The 18,347-nt window shown below is 39.2% G+C and overlaps 1 protein-coding gene across 1 annotated transcript in view; it reads right to left on the minus strand.

Annotated features, from left to right (window-relative positions):
* Fkbp39 (FK506-binding protein 39kD) overlaps positions 1-18,347 on the minus strand; it is an 88,397-nt gene that overhangs the window by 57,556 nt on the left and 12,494 nt on the right. The window contains exons 4-5 of the mRNA XM_053783856.2: positions 8,313-8,438; positions 849-1,088 (exon numbers count right to left, since the gene is read on the minus strand). Coding sequence (XP_053639831.2) covers positions 849-1,088; positions 8,313-8,438 — 366 coding nt within the window. The remainder of the gene's footprint in view (positions 1-848; positions 1,089-8,312; positions 8,439-18,347) is intronic.

Here is an 18,347-nt window from a genome sequence, read left to right on the forward strand (position 1 = left end):
AGCACAGATCCAATTCCCTAAATCAAGAGCCCCTCACCAACATCAAGGAACCTTCCTTGAAGGGTTCTTGTACTCAATTGATAGAATGAAAGCCATACCAGCAAAACAGCTAAGAATTTGGTTGACTAGAATAATGTAACTGGACTAAAATCAGACTCAAAGTGGGCGAAATCCCCAAAGTGTAAATACTGCCGATGCAGCAAAACTTACTAAAGCGTTATTTTGTCAGTTTTCCATCAAATTTGGTACCTTTGGCTTCATTACCTTAAGAAAAAGATACTCTACCATTTCATTTTTTTTTTTTAATTTTATGACCCTAAGAGCAAGTTTGAGAGCAGGGATCCCAACCCCTTCTCTCAAACTTGTATTCAGGAACATATACAAATTCGCTCAAAACACACTATCTCAAAAGTGTGACCCATTCTTAAATATGCAGTGTCAATGTACAGCAAAAGGCAAAACACAGAGGTAAATAAATGCATAAAGAATGGTACCTAAATTAGGGGGAAATAAACAACAAAGAATTTGAGAACTAGGTCTCAAGTCTCTGAAGACACGAAGAACATCATGGACCTGGACCACGACGACGCACTAAAGCAATAAGAGGGGGCAGAGTTAGATATTACACACCCTTACGAGCCACAGGGCTATAGGAAAGGTTTACAACACGATTGATAAAAAAGAATAAGCTGAGCAAGGACACAGTGGAGGCAAACTCCACACTTGGTTGTAAAAGACATGACAGGGCTAATTCAAGTCAACTCAGTCAAAAGTGGCTTTGGCAAGGGCTAGAAGCCAACCAATGCAAATTTAGCCAGGATATTGTACAAAAAAAACAAACAACTTACTTTTGATAACCTCCTCTTCCTCCTCCTCCTCCTCTACATCCTCATCTTCGTTGTCTTTATCATTGTCCTCATCCTCGTCCTCATCTTCTTCATCCTCAACCTCCTCTTCGTCCTCGTCCTCATCCTCGTCATCCTCATCTTCATCCTCCTCCTCATCATCATCATCATCATCATCATCGTCGTCGTCATCATTTACTTGCATCTTGTCTTCTATTCTAGCTAGTTTATCTCCAATTTTTTCTAAAGGCAATAAAGCTCAAGTTAGAATTTCACAAATATTAAGTAGACACATGCACAATGTAAACGTGAGATAAAGTCTATTCCCATAAGGAGCAATTTACGGTTGGATTCTTTTTTTTTTTTTTTTTTTATTTCATTTGATAGAATGGAAGATATATTACAGAGAGAGAAGATTGTGATTGGTTGCAGGACTCAAAGTAGCTTGAAATAAGAGCTCATAGTAGTGGAAATGTTAAATTTTTCCAGAGTACACAAAAATATCACTCATCCAATACGTGTCCAACTGGCAAGTCTAATACATGTATGTGTTTAGGAATGCACTGACATTATTTAAACAATTAGTCTCTCCTCACTTAGCGATGTACTCGTTTACCAATGACTCAGACTTACAACATGCTCTCTGATTAGTATACAAACCTAAATAATGTAATGTATATTAGAGCTGATTTCCTCCATTCTGTTTATTACAATATATAGTACACTTCTGTACAAACATTTAAAAATACATATACTAAAAATGTTATAAATGGTGCAAAGGTGACATTAAAACAATATCAAAGATGGCCGACACAAACCCACTACCATTATAGTATATTTACATCCCTTGCTAAGCAACGAATTCGTTTACCGACATAGTCTTAGGAATGAAATTGCATCATTAAGTGAGGAGAGACTGTATTACAATAATGCAGTAGTCTGCATAACAGTAAATCTTCTATTGTTTGTGTGAATAAAAATTAAAAATGGACAACAAGCCTGGGGACATAACTAATGAACAGAGGAAATTTTTTTTAATGCTAGGAATGTTTACACTTTTTTGGGTAGTTGAAATAGGTAAATGGGCAGCTTCTTTTATGCAATTAATAGAATATAAGGAATACTAGCAAAGCAGCTATAAGTCTGGTTGACTGGAACAATAATAATATAATAATAATAACTTTATTTGCTGTAGGTAGTAGGTTGGTACACAGCAACCACCCAGGGAGGTACTACCGTCCTGCCAAGTGAGTGTAAAATGAAAGCCAGTATTTCTTTTACATGATGGTAGGATTGCTGGTGTCTTTTTTCTGTCTCAAGCATGCAAGATTTCAGGTAAGTCTTGCTACTACTTCTTACACTTAGGTCACACTACATATACATGTACAAGCATATATATACACACACACACCCCTCTGGGTTTTCTTCTATTTTCTTTCTAATTCTTGTTCTTGTTTATTTCCTCTTATCTCCATGGGGAAGTGGAACAGAATTCTTCCTCTAAGCCATGCGTGTTGTAAGAGGCAACTAAAATGCCGGGAGCAAGAGGGCTAGTAACCCCTTCTCCTGTACAAATTACTAAATTTAAAAAGAAAAGCTTTCATTTTTCTTTTTGGGCCACCCTGCCTTAGTGGGACATGGCCAGTTTGCTAAAAAAAAAAAAAAAAAAAAAAAATGTACATCGTATACAGGCCTAGCTGATATCAATGACATACTACTATATAGAAAGTCACTTGTTATGCTGACCATTTCGGGCAAATTAGGCCAGTTTTGTCCCAGGATGCAACCCACAACAGTCAACTAACACCCAGGTACCCATTTTGAACTGATGGATGAACAGGCTCAACAACAGTTAACCCATCTCAGACCACTAATTACCCAGCAAAAGGCTGCAGTCAGAATGATAACAAATTCCCACTACAGGCAGCACACTCCACCAATATTCAAAACACTAAACCTACTCACCATACAAAACATCCATACTTATTACTGCACCTATTACATACATAGAACACTTAACTCTGATATTAACCCTCCCCTCAAACATCTCCTTGCCAACCTCAACAGAACACATGACCATAACACAAGGCACAGATCACTCTTTGATGTTCCTCGTGTCCATCTCATGCTATGCAAAAACTCAATGCACATAAAAGGCCCTAAAATCTGGAATTCATTACCTGTAAATATAAAAGAAATACTACCCATTTATAAATTCAAGTCTCTTCTCAAAGATCACTTACTCGCCCAAAACCAAATAAATACTGAATAACTGAACCTTATAAATTGTATATCTTAAATGTTTCTCACAATTATATCACATAAATGTTAAACCTAAGACCCAATCTAACTTTGTTATTTTTTAAATACACTACCTAACAGAATACTCCATTCCACTGAATGTACAGCAATGCATGCAACCATATGACCTGTCTTTGTAATACTCATTTGTGCTTTATTGTTATCTGTTTACAATAATGTTTTATCACTGTTTACATCATTGCTTAGTTAATCTTAAGTTAATTTTAAGCCTGCCCGTAATGCTATGCATACAAGTGGCTTTGGCATGCTGCTCTTACCTGTATTTTTTTTGTACCTCTGTATGTATGTTCAAATTATTAAATAAATAAATAAATAAATAAATAAATAAAGGTACAACGACACCAGGTGTCTTATGGGTGAAGTCAACTGTGAGGGAAAAGTTCAATAGATAGGAGTAGCAATATATTAACAATAGTTTCATTACCGGCTGCTAGTTAAGGTAGGGTAAGTCACGCTCCCGTTTTTCCCGCCTTTTCTCCCCCCCCACCCCTAGTGATAGTTTGATTGCCGGCTGCTTGTTAACGTAGGGTCAGTCTAGCTCCCGCTATCCCTTCCCCTCCCTCTTCCCCCCCCCTCGAAAGGTGACGTATGGGGCTCTGGTCAAACAGTAAATCACTCGACTCGCAGCTCCCAACACTACTGTAAGTACATGCCTGCCTTGTATTCTAGTGGATTTATTGGTTAAAAGCTTCACTTTTGACCAATAATAAACTTAGTCCTTTCTGTCTTGCTCTAGGTTGACTGTTGTAATAATCACCACGTCTTTTGAGTAATGTACACTGCCATGGAGAGTGATTATTTAAGCAGTGGGTAACCTGTCTATCTTTTCAGCTTGGATGACAGTGAGGGTCACCTGTCAATCAACGAGAAGAACAGGAGGACTAACGTCCAGAGACTTCTCCATTTTGGATCTAATTACCTGTGCACCTGTATGAAATTGCAGGACGTAACCCCACATCATTGCAGCGGTAAAGAACCTGCTTTCCTGTCATCGGGAGAGATTACTCACTGGTATACTGTGAAGAACTAGCCAGTGGATGGTCACCAACACCTGCGACCCCCCCCCCACCCCATCATCAGCAACGGCTACGATTTCAACAACAGTGTCACCAACACCAGACACCCCTGTAGATATTAGCGTTGAGTTCAAATGTTATTTTATTCATTTCATTTTTCATTTTTCTTTCAAATAGGATATACCTTTCATGTTTTATTGTTTTATGTTTGATTTAATAAATAATAAAGTGTTTATCTTTGTGAATTATTATTTCTTTTTCTATTCATTAATTTTCCTGAGGAGGAGCCAGCCTGAGTAATACTGTCTGAAGTTGTTACAGGGCTGAGTAAGCCTTCACATCAAAATGAGTAAATATCGCTGAGATTGCTAACTGTGAGAGCGTAATTCTGCAAGTTTTCCATCAAATTTCAAACTTTTGGCTTCATTGCCTTCAGAAAAACATTTCATAAGAAAAAAATATTTTTTTCTTTAAATTCTTCAACCCTGAAAGCAATTCTCTGATCAGAAGTCCCGACACTGAAAGGGCTAAGGAACGAAAAGTTGTTGAGAGTAAAAAGACTGGAAATATTGGGAAGGCAGAGAACAGGAATTTAACAGGAGTAGAGCATTTGGAGAGAAGTCCCCTTTCTCTCTTGTGCCACTGAAATAATCTCCCTACTTTCTACCTCTATTACTTCTACTGCTTTCACTACTGGGCTTAGCACTACTACCACTATGTATGAGAGTAAGGTGATGAGGGTATTAAATGATTTAGATGAAGAAAAATTGGGTATCACACTGGATAAAGGGAGTATGGAAGAATTGAACGTTTCCAAATATTTGAGAGTTGACTTGTCAGCGGATGGGTTTATGAAGGATGAGGTTAACCATAGAATTTTTGAAGGAGAAAAGGCAAGTGGTGCATCGCGGTATCTGTGGAGACAACTAATGTTATCTATGGAAGAAAAGAAGGGAATGTATGAAAGTACTATAGTGGTACCAACACTCTTATATGGGTGTGAAGCTTGGGCTGTAAATGCTGCAGCATGGAGGCAGTTGGAGGCAGTGGAGGTGTCCTGTCTAAGGGCAATGCATGATTTAAGTATTATGCAGAGAATTCTGAGTGTGGAAATTAGGAGGAGGAATGGAGTTACTAAAAGTATTAGTCAGAGGGCTAAAGAGGGGCTGTTGATGTAGTTTGGTTATTTAGAGAGAATGGATCAAATTAGAATGACTTGCAGAGCATATAAATCTGTAGGGGAAGGAAGGAGGGGTAGGGGTCGTGCTCGAAAAGGTTGAAGGGAGGGGATAAAAAAGGTTTTGTGGGCGAGGGGCTTGGACTTCCAGCAAGTGTGTGAGCGTGTTAGATAGGAGTGAATGGAGACTAATGGTTTTTGGGACCTGACGAGCTGTTGGAGTGAGAGCAGAGTAATAATTAGTGAAGGGATTTAGAGAACTGGTTAGCCAGGACTGAGTCCTCGAAATGGGAAGTACAATGCCTGCACTTTAAAGGAGGGGTTTGGGATATTGACACTCATATACGACAGTATACGAGTGCCTCTGCAAAGACAGTGATTATGTGCGAGTGAGGTGAAAGTGTTGAATGATGAAAGTATTTTCTTTTTGGGGATTTTCTTTCTTTTTGGGTCACCCTGCCTCGGGAGACAGCCGACTTGCTGAAGAAAAAAAAAATCTCACTCTCTCACACTCTTATTGTGACCACGAACGAGTGGTATTTAATCAATAACACTGAGGTGAATCATAGAATTGATGAGGGGAAAAGGGTGAGTGGTGCACTTAGGAGTCTGTGGAGACAAAGAACTTTGTCCTTGGAGGCAAAGAGGGGAATGTATGAGAGTTTAGTTTTACCAACACTCTTATATGGGTGTGAAGCATGGGTGATGAATGTTGCAGCGAGGAGAAGGCTGGAGGCAGTGGAGATGTCATGTCTGAGGGCAATATGTGGTGTGAATATAATGCAGAGAATTCGTAGTTTGAAAGTTAGGAGGAGGTGCGGGATTACCAAAACTGTTGTCCAGAGGGCTGAGGAAGGGTTGTTGAGGTGGTTCGGACATGTAGAGAGAATGGAGCGAAACAGAATGACTTCAAGAGTGTATCAGTCTGTAGTGGAAGGAAGGCGGGGTAGGGGTCGGCCTAGGAAAGGTTGGAGGGAGGAGGTAAAGGAGGTTTTGTGTGCGAGGGGCTTGGACTTCCAGCAGGCATGCGTGAGCGTGTTTGATAGGAGTGAATGGAGATAAATGGTTTTTAATACTTGACGTGCTGTTGGAGTGTGAGCAAAGTAACATTTATGAAGGGGTTCAGGGAAACCGGCAGGCCGGACTTGAGTCCTGGAGATGGGAAGTACAGTGCCTGCGCTCTGAAGGAGGGGTGTTAATGTTGCAGTTTAAAAACTGTAGTGTAAAGCACCCTTCTGGCAAGACAGTGATGGAGTGAATGATGGTGAAAGTGTTTTCTTTTTCGGGCCACCCTGCCTTGGTGGGAATCGGCCAGTGATGATAAAAAAAAAAAAAAAAAAAAAAAAAAACACTGACTAGCCAAGGACTCAAACCCATGTTGTTTTGGCCCACCTCATGGCAAGTGAAAATCACACAATGCTCTAACCCACAGGACCACCAAATCCTACAAGAATCAAGCACCCAGCAGAGCTGTCCAGTATTTAACCTTTCCACACACCATAATTATAATAAACGTAAAAATACTTGATAATATCTATTTAACATTACCCTATACAACCACAATTTTTTTAATATTAACAGGAAAAGAAATAAATTGGTATCTTGAGGATGGGAACTATGGTCAATCCGGCATCTCTGCATTGAACCTCCTGTTGCATTGCAAGGAAACTGAAGAAAGAGGGCATTTTCACCACAAAGAATTTATGCCTTTCACATCTACTGTATATCATATATGCAGACAGTCGCAGACAGGCGATCTTAACAAGGCACAGGGGATGGAAATCTTTAGCGCTAAAGATTCCCAACCCCTGTAGCTTGTCTTGCATATCATGTACATTTCAGATAATTAACTTTACCCTAATCTGAGTGATCCTAACATGAAACAACTTAACCTAAGAAGAGAGGATTAAAAATACTTTTAAACAGTGCCTGACCAAGGGCACTAGTGCTTAACCAGCAAAAATTAAAAAACTGAATACAGTGGAACCTCAAATATCGAACTTTCTTCAGTCCAGAAGGCTGTTCGAGTGCCTTTACCAAATGAATTTATTCCCATCAGGAATAATGTAAATTAGATTAGTCCATTTCAGACCCTCAAAAATGCACTTATAAAAGCACTTACAAAAATACACTTACATAATTGGTCGTGTTGGGAGCAGTTCGATTTTTGAGGTTTCATTGTATTATGAAATTAATGAGTGGTTTTGCTGTTGTTGTACTTGAGAAGTAGGAATGTAATACTGTAGGTCTTAAATATATAAGAATTTCAACTTCAAGGTCTTACTCTACCTTTTGCTTAAAAATTTGGTCTTAATAGCTCAACCTATATACAGTGGACCCCCGGTTAACGATATTTTTTCACTCCAGAAGTATGTTCAGGTGCCAGTACTGACCGAATTTGTTCCCATAAGAAATATTGTGAAGTAGATTAGTCAATTTCAGACCCCCAAACATACACGTACAAACGCACTTACATAAATACACTTACATAATTGGTCGCATTCGGAGGTAATCGTTATGTGGGGGTCCACTGTACTCTAGTATACATGGTACATCTGACAGATTTGCTTATTTTAATTCATCATCACAGGCAAAACTAGGCATTATGGAGAATAAAAAAAACAATATACACCTACCATCCGACTTACGACCGAGTTCGGTTCCGAGAAACCGGTCGTAAGTCAAAATGGTCGTAAGTCAAACTTTACTACTGAATATCAACGAAACATTTTTGTAATGACTTTATTGTTTTATTTTGGTATTTCATGTTTTACTTTACTTTTTATGTTGTTAGTACTGTATTTTATACTGTAAGGTTTAGGATAAACACTGTGTACAACACAAATAGTTGTTTATTTCCCAGAAATTTGGCATAAAAAACATGGTCGCAAGTCGAGTGGTCGTAAGTCGAGCAGGTCATAAGTCGGATGGTAGGTGTATTTAGCAACTTACGAGACAGTTTACGCATGGAATTTTTTGGAGACGCTCCTGCAATAACCTTCGCCTTTTTTGATGTTGATGCACCCGCATCATCTATCTTTCTTTTAGCAGATCCTGCAACAGTAAGTGCTGGAGTTTCTGAAAAGCACATTAAGACAAGATTAAAAACATTTGAAAGTGTGGTGAATAGGGCACACTAAAAGGAAAAGAAAAGAACTGTATTATAGAAGGGTTTGAGGAGGTGTGTCATTTCCCTCTACTTTCTATAAAATATGGAATCATGAAACTAGTTTCATTCATTAAACAGTGATGCACACCTGGAAAAAAAAGGTTAGTATTATAAAAAATATTATTACAGCTATACCTCACTAATAACGAAAGAAATGACTGATAAGAGACCTTCTTAGCCCTTTCATTGTATGTGCCGTAGTACTACGCCACAAGCTCAGTTCACTCAGGTAAGCTGTGAGCTGTAAATTTGGGCCTAGATTTGAGAAAATGGGTCTATGCTGTGATATACCTTTCATGAGTTTTGAGAGAATTTCTACTCCCAGAGCCCAGCCGTAGGCCAGGTTTGTCTGGTGCTAGCCTGGTCAATCAGGCTGCTGCTGCTGGAGGCCCGCTGCTCTCACATATTCATCACAGCCTGACTGATCTAGGGGAAATTCTTGGACACTGAGAGTAACTCTCAGATCAGGGGTCTGGACAATGAAAGGGTTAACTGTAATGTTTTTAATGTTTAGCTTATAATAAACTTGAATAAGAAATACAATTTTATTATCCTTTGGTAATAGTATATTAAAAATTTTCATTGCATACTGTACTTTCACTGGAGTGGTACCAATTGCCATACATACTTTGTGTTACAACAGCTTCAAACAATATGAATTCAATGCAATCATTTAGTGGAATTCATTAATAGCACAGTGGAACCCCGCCTTACAAACGCATCGCGTTACGTTAAATCTGCCATACGAAGCATTTGAACGCAAAAATTTTGCCTTGCCTCACGTGATTCATCCGGGACAAGTCCCACGCGTGGCCTCAGCTGCCCCATGCGTGTCAGTGTTTACACGCCAGCTAGTGCAGTCGCATCTAAGCATACATTCGGTACATTTCATATCAGTGTTTTTAGTGCTTGTAGCTGCAAAATAAGTCACCATGGGTCCCAAGAAAGCTTCTAGTGCCAACCGTGTGGTAAAAAGGATGAAAATTACTATGGAAATGAAGAAAGAGATAACTGCTAAGTACAAAAGTGGAGTGTGTGTCTCGGAGCTGGCCAGGTTGTATACCAGACCCCAATCAACCATTGCTACTACCTTGGCAAACAAAATGGCAATCAAGGAAGCTGTTCTTACAAAAGGTGCAAGCTTGTTTTCGAAACAGAGATCGCAAGTGATAGAAGATGTTGAGAGACTGTTACTGGTGTGGATAAATGAAACACAGATAGCAGGAGATAGCATCTCTCAAGCGATCATATGTGAAAAGGCTAGGAAAAATGCCTGCAACTAGTGATGTGAGTGAATTTAAGGCTAGCAAAGGTTAGTTTGAGAGATTTAAGAATCGTAGTGGCATACATAGTGTGATAAGGCATGGTGAGGCTGCCAGGTTGGACCAAAAAAGCAGCTGAAAAATATGTGAAGGAATTCAAGGAGTACATAGACGGTGAAGAATTGAAACCTGAAGAAGTGTTTAATTGCGAAGAAACAGGCCTGTTTTGGAAGAAATTGCCAAGCAGGACCTACATTACTCAGGAGGAAAAGGCACTCCCAGGACATAAGCCTATAAAAGACAGGCTTACTCTTCTGTTGTGTGCTAATGCTAGTGGTGATTGCAAAGTGAAGCCTTTACTGGTGCATCACTCAAACTCCCAGAGCTTTCAGGCAAAACAATGTCCTCAAGGCTAATTTGTGTGTGCTGTGGAGGGCAAACATTAAGGCATGGGTCAATAGGGACCTTTTCTATGACTGGTTACACCATGCATTTGCCCCCAATGTGAAAAACTACCTAATGGAAAAGAAATTGGACCTTAACAATGCTCCTGGTCATCCTTCAGACTTGGCAGAGCGACTTTCCGGGGACATGAGCTTCATTAAGGTCAAGTTTTTGCCTCCTAATACCACTCCTCTCCTGCAGCCCATGGACCAGCAGGTCGTTTCAAACTTCGAAAAACTCTACACAAAAGCTATGTTTCAAAATTGCTTTGAAGTGACCTCACACACTCGATTGACTAAGAGAGTTTTGGAAAGATCACTTTAGTATCCTCAGTTGTGTAAACCTTATAGGTAAGGCTTGGGAGGGAGTGACTAAGAGGATCTTGAACTCTGCTTGGAAGAAACTGTGACCAGTGTGTGTAGAAGAAAGGGATTTTGAAGGGTTTGAGGCTAACCCTGAGAAGCGTATGCCAGTTGTGGAATCCACTGTGGCATTGGTGAAGTCCTTGGGGTTGGAGGTTAGTGGGGAGGATGTGGAAGTGTTGGTGGAGAAGGACAATAAGGAACTAACCACTGATGAGCTGCAAGATCATCTTCAACAGCAAGAGGCCAGACCTGAGGAAACTGCTTCAGAGAAGGGGAGAGGAATTGAGGAAGTTGCCTACTTCGAAGATTAAGGAAATGTGTGCAAAGTGGGTTGAACTGCAAACCTTTGTGGATGAAAATCACCCTGACACAGCTACTGCAAGCTTTGTTGGCAACCTGTACAATGACAATGTTATGGCCCATTTTAGGAAAGTCTTAAAGGAACGGGAGGTACAGAGGTCTATGGACAGATTTGTTGTGCGACAGAGGTCCAGTGACTCTCAAGCTGGTCTTAGTGGCATTAAAAGAAGAAGGGAAGTAACCCCGGAAAAGGACGTGCTACCTCAAGTCCTAATGGAAGGGGATTCCCCTTCTAAACAATAACTTCCACACTCTCCCCTCCTCCCATCCCATCAATCATCACCAGGCAAGTGTCATGTATTCTATTCTTAGTAGTGTAGTAATTGTTCATGTCTTCTTCAGTTTGTGTGTATTAAAATTAATATTTCATGTGGTAAAATTTTTTTTTTTCATACTTTGGGGTGTCTTGCACTGATTAATCTGATTTCCATTATTTCTTATGGGGAAAATTAATTCGCCTTACAATAATTTCAGCTTACGATGAGCTCTCAGGAACGGATTAATATCGTAAGGCGGGGGTCCACTGTACTAATCAAGGTTGTGCTGTACTTTTAATTTCTTTTCTGGTTAACCAGTCATCTTGATAATGCAATTATTTTCCTAAACACATTCTTTATCTATACCATTAAGCTTTCAAATTCTCCACACACCATACCTAACCTTTTTGAGGTCTGTGCCATAGTACTATAGGTTTGAGCACAGGGTTCGTGCCATAGTTTTAGATGAGCTCAGCTCACTCAGATAAGCAGTAAATTTGGGCCTAGAGATAAGAGAATGGGTCTATGCAGTAAGTGTACACCATATAAAAATAAATCCAGCCCCATGCAGTGCATAATCGTGTATTAGTTTAAAATAGCAACTTTGCGGTGTATTTTCAGATGGTTTTTATGATTATATACTCAGTTTCTTGGTATCTATTGACAGAATGGAAGATATACAGGTCTCCCTCAACATTCGCGAGGGTTAGGGGATCAAGAGCCTCGCGAATGTTGAAAAACCGTGAATGTTTGGTGCCCCAATATATTGTAGGGAAATGTACATGTATTACAATACTGCTTCCTTAACTTGTTGAACCATGAATAATCATAAAATACATGAAAACATCGTAAATTGTACTAAATATATACATGTTATGCTTTAATAACGTATGTTATTTAATAACATGTATGTTATTAAATACCAGACTCCACCACTGCGAGTCTCTACTACCCTCCCTCCGACCCCCGCAACTGGCAGCCAGCCCTCCCACCACTCAGTGTGGCGAGTGTTTTGTTTGTTCATTATTTGCTATTAAACTACAGAATAAATAATGTAAACCCATTCATGACTGCATATTGGAATGGCTATTAAGAAAGGTATTAGACGGTGACATCATGTGTTTACTCTTGAACACAGCAAAGAATCGAACATTTCTGCTATTGCTAATAATAACAATAGTAATAATAGTAATAATAGTAGTAGTAGTAATAATAGTAATAATTGTAGTAATAGTAGTAATAGTAATAATAATAATAATAATAATAATAATAATAATAATAATAAAAAATAGGATATAATTGAAGAAGGAAATTGTACAAAAATACGAGGGAGTGGTTGACACATCGTCAGTGTGACTTTGTTTATGCTGGAGTGAACATTAGTCTCCCTGCTCTTCTAAACATTTCACAATAATTCAGCGGTTGAGGCAGTGGTATTTAATAACATATATGTTATAAATAATAATAGTACATGTTATTATTAATAGCATGTATTATTAATAGCATGTATGTATTTAATAACATGTATGTATTTAATAACATATATGTTATAAATAATAATAGTACATATTATTAATAACATGTACATGTATTATTATTAACATGTATGTTATTAAATACCATTGCCTCAATCACTGCCTCTACCACTCCAGTCACACTCAATCTACAAGCACCAAACACAATGAATTACTGTGAAATGTTTGGAAGAGCACGGAGACTAATGTTCACTCCAGCATAAACAAAGCCACACTGACGATGTGTCAACCACTCCCTCGTATTTTTGTACAATTTCCTTCTTCAATTATATCATATTATTATTATTATTATTACTATTGTTATTATTAGCTGTAGCAGAAATGTTTAATTCTTTGCAGTGTTCAAGAGTAAACACATAATGTCACCGTCTAATACCTGTCCGAATAGCCATTCCAATATGCAGTCATGAATGGGTTTACATTATTTATACTGTAGTTTAATAGCAAATAATGAACAAACAAAACACTCACCACACCGAGTGGTGGGAGGGCTGGCTGCCAGTTGCGGGGGTCGGTGGGAGGGTAGTAGGGACTCGCAGGTGGCGGGAAACTTAAATATGATTTGGCGGCTGGGGATTTGGTGACTGGGAATTTGGCGGTTGGGAATTTGCGAATGTGTGAAGCCCGTGAAAGTTGAAAACGTGAATGTTGAGGGAGACCTGTATTACAGAAATAGAGATTATTTTTATTGGTTTTAGGACTTGAGGTAGCTCGAAATTGAGCTCAAAGTAATGGAAATATTTGATTTTTGCTGATTTTCCAGAGGACACAAATTATGTCACTCATCCAATACGCGTGCAACTGATCAGTCTCATACACAATGAAATGCACTGACATTATTTATACAAGTACATATTACAATAATGCAGTAGTCTGCATAACAGAATATCTTCAAAAGAACAAAAAGGCACTATACCGTTACTGTAACAAATAACCTACGCATAGGAGAGAGGAGCTTACGGCAACGTTTCAGTTCAACCTGGACCATTTACAAAGTCACACTAACATACGAGAGAGAGGGAGCCACTATACATAGGCAGGGAGGACAAGGACTTAGTGTGTTCTGGTCATCAGTTTTTCCACGTGTTTTTGGTCCTACCCCTTGTGGGTAATTAGCTCTCCTGAAGTGGTTTTCTTGTTCTTTGACTAATTCCACTTCTACTATGTCTTCCCCTCTATTCCTACTACCTTTACTAATGCCTCCCCTCATTTTTCACTCCCCTTTCTCTTTTGTGCCACTAACTACTCTCCCTACTTTCTACTACCACTGCCAGCCTTACCAATACCACTACTTCCTTTTCTCTCTTCTTCACCCCCTCCCCCCGGCCTATATATACTGGCTCCCTCTCTTGTTTATGGTAGTGTGACTTTGTAAATGGTGCAAGTAGGACTGAAATGTTGCCGTAAGCTCCTCTATGTGCAGGTTATTTGTATTTTTTTGTACAAGTATAAATTCAAAATGGAATGGAAGTGTAACACATTTAGGAGAGGCCTGGGGATGTAACTAATGAACAGAGGAAATGTTTTAATGCTAGGAATGTCTGCATTGTTTATTCTGGACCCTACTTTTAACCCTTTCAGGCTTACGCACCAGGGTTTTTGACGTACTAGTACGCCTAAATTCTAGCGCCCTCAAATCTAGCGAGAGGAAGCTGGTAGGCCTACATATGAAAGAATGGGTCTATGTAGTCAGTGTGCGCGGTATAAAAAAATCCTGCAGCACACAGTGCGTAATGAGAAAAAAAAAACTTTGACCGTGTTTTTGGATTAAAACAGCGACTTTGCACTGTATTTTCGTATCGTATTTATTGTTGTAATCTAGTTTTCCTAGTCTCATTTTATAGAATGGAAGACATATTACAGAAATTAAGATGATTTTGACTGGTTTAACAAAGAAAACTACCTTGAATTGCGCTCAAGTAGCAGAAATGTTAAATTTTTACCAAAGTTCAAAAGTAAACAAATCATGCTATGCGTCCAATACACGTCAATTGGCGAGTCTAATATTCTTCCACAAGTGCACTGATAATATTTATATCATTTCTACACCAATGCAGTAGTCTGCATAACAGTAAATCTTCTATTTTTTTGTGAGAATAAAAATTCAAAGTGGAAAGCAAAAGAATGTAAGAGGGGCATGGGGACGTGACTAATGAACAGGGGAAATGTTATTTTAGTACCAGGAATGTCTTTCTTGTTTATTCTGGACCTATTCGGAAATTGGCATCTTTTGAAATTTGTGTGAAATTGGCAAAATTGCTAAATTCTGACCACTGTATTGGATAGTTGAAATCGGTAAATGGGTGGTTTCTTGTACTCATTCGATAGAAAAAAATGGAGTTATAGCGAAATAGTTATGATTTTTGTTGACAAGTACATTGGAATTGGCTGAAAATAGGGCTCAAAGTGGGCAAAATCGCTAATGCGTAAACATCGCTGAGACCGCTAACTTCGCGAGAGCGTAATTCCGTAAATTTCATCATATTTCGTACTTTTGGTGTCATTATGATCGGGAAAAGATTCTCTATCTTTTCACAAGAAAAAATAATTTTTTTTTTTAAATTTGGCCGACCCTGAGAACAAGTCTCAGAGAGTCTGTCGACCCTGAAAGGGCTAAATTGGCAATTTTTTAATTTTGTGTGAAACTGGCCAAATTACCAATTTTTGATCAATTTATTGTGTAACTGAAACAGTTAAATGGGAAATTTCTTGTATTCAATTGACAGAATGGAAGGCATGCTAGCAAAATAGCTAAGTTTAGCTAACTGGAACAATGAAATTGGCCTAAAATAGGACTCAAAGTGGATGAAATTGCCAATGCATAAATATCACAGACTAAGTTTGCAAAAGCATAATTCCACAAGCTTTCCATCAAATTTTGTACTTTTACTATCATTAACCCTTTTGACTGTCACAACCCCAAATCCTGAAGTGTCTCCTGGTATTTTTATCAAACTATTAAGATTAATTTTATGACTATTTTAAGCCCCCCCAAAAATTTTTGCAACCAGTACTTACCGAGATATAGAGGCGCAAAGTTGGCAAAAAATGGGCGGTGTATGGCAACAGCAGCGAATGCCACTCACCCGGTAAACTTTGGTTTACTTGCATTCGAAGGTGTCTTTTTTTTCACTATTTTGTTTTTTCACATAACTTATGTGGCCTGTGAGACCAAAGTATGGTCCAATGTTCATATACTATGCATTTGTTGAATGTAACACAATTATAGCGAAAACACTAGTATCATATTATTTACAAAACTTGTTTACACAAATATAAAAAATTATTTATTACTATTGTTCTATAATATATACAGTGGTCCCTCGTTTATCATCGTTAATCCGTTCCTGGAAGTGTGACGATTATCGAAATACTATACGATTTTCAAATCAATTTTCCCCATAAGAAATAATGTAAATACAATTCGTTCCTGATACCCAGAAGTATTAAAACAAAAAAATTTTTTTACATGAAATATAGATGTAGTACATAAACAAAACAATGGGACATGATGAATGAAACATTAACAGCATAACACTTACCTTTATTGGAGATTCTTCTTAGTGTATGGAAGGCTGGAGGAGGAGAGATTGGATTAGTTACTGTTTGGAAGGGGAATCCCCTTCCATCAACACCTGGGGTTACATACTTCTCTTCTCTGTTTCTTAATGCCACTAGGACCAGCTCGAGAGTCACTGGAGTCCTGTCTCGCAAAAACAGTGTCCAGAGAGCTCTGTTTCTGGCGTCTCTTTACAACTTCCCTAAAATAGGCCAAGACACTGTCACTGTACAAGTTGCCGATATGGCTTGCAACATCCTTCTCAGGGTGATGTTTCTCCATAAATCTTTCCATCCTACCCCACACTTCAAAAATCTCCTTAATTTCTGAAGAAAGTACCTTCTTCCATCTCTCTTCCTCCTCCTCTGCAGCAAGATTCTGAGCTGCGATCTGTTGCTGTTCCTGCTGAAGCTCTTGCAGCTCCTCAGTGGTTAGCTCTTCATTGTGGTCTTCCACCGACTCTTCCAAATCCTCCAGACTCGCATCCATCCCCATGGAACTCCCCAATGCCACAATAGATTTCACAACTGACATAGGCTCATCAGGGTCAATCCCAAACCCTTCAAAATCCCTCTTGTCGACACAATCTGGCCACAATTTTCTCCAAGCAACAGCTTCCTTGATTTCCTTTTTCTTTGACACGATGGAAGATATGGTTGTATGGGGGTTGTTACACATCCTGGCCAGTTCGGCCACACGTACGCCACTTTCATATTGTTCAATGATGTTTTTCTTAAATTCAATCGCATTTCTCACCTTCTCTACCAAAGGCTTGGCACTAAGAGCTTTCTTTGGAGCCATGGTAGTTTATTTAGCACTTGCAAGCACTAAAATGAATGGAATATTATGAAATATTTCGTACGAACAAGTGGGGGGACCGTCGCTCACTGGTAAACAATGGTACACTGGCTGGGAAGGGAGGCCGAGGCAGCTCAGAGCCATGAGTACGCATCCAGGATGAATGACGATAAGCGAGTCAACCGACCATCTGCGAGCCAATGTTTGGACGAAAATAACGCGACGATTTCCGAAAAGGATTACCGAGCCCGACGATTATTGAGGGACCACTGTATATACACATGTATAATCACTGGACACTTTCCTAGAATTCCTGCAGCTTGTGGAATTCTTTGAAACATGGGTGTATGCACAATGGTGTTTTACACTCCTCACACATAAAACGAGTGTCTCTGTCTTGGTGGGCGTTTTGTGGTATGTGCACAGACATAACACCTTTTCTGAGCATTTTTCTTGATAGTAGTAGGAGGCAGTGGTATGGGGTAGTGATCACCAGGCCTCAGACGAGAGGGCATGTGTTGATAATTTCATGGGCGCTGGTCTACTGCAGGTTTTGTTCCTTGGTACTTGAATATTATTTGTCTGATAATTGACAAACAAAATTCACCATACATGTATTTGGGTTTGTTGTTGGTCTTCAACTTTTTTTTTTTTTTTCAACAAGTCGGTCGTCTCCCACCGAGGCAGGGTGACCCAAAAAAGAAAATCCCCAAAAAGAAAATACTTTCATCATCATTCAACACTTTCACCACACTCACATTATCACTGCTTTTGCAGAGGTGCCCAGAATACAACAGTTTAGAAGCATATACGTATAAAGATACACAACATATCCCTCCAAACTGCCAATATCCCAAACAACTCCTTTAAAGTGCAGGCATTGTACTTCCCATTTCCAGGACTCAAGTCCGACTATATGAAAATAACCGGTATCCCTGAATCCCTTCACTAAATATTACCCTGCTCACACTCGAACAGATCGTCAGGTCCCAAGTATCATTCGTCTCCATTCACTCCTATTTAACACGCTCATGCACGCTTGCTGGAAGTCCAAGCCCCTCGCCCACAAAACCTCCTTTACCCCCTCTTTCCAACCCTTTCGAGGACGACCCCTACCCCTCTTTCCTTCCCCTATAGATTTATATGCTTTCCATGTCATTCTACTTTGATCCATTCTCTCTAAATGACCAAACCACCTCAACAACCCCTCTTCTGCCCTCTGTCTAATGCTTTTATTA

This window comes from Cherax quadricarinatus, chromosome 33 (assembly GCF_038502225.1).
Source record: "Cherax quadricarinatus isolate ZL_2023a chromosome 33, ASM3850222v1, whole genome shotgun sequence".
Lineage (NCBI taxonomy): Eukaryota > Metazoa > Arthropoda > Malacostraca > Decapoda > Parastacidae > Cherax > Cherax quadricarinatus.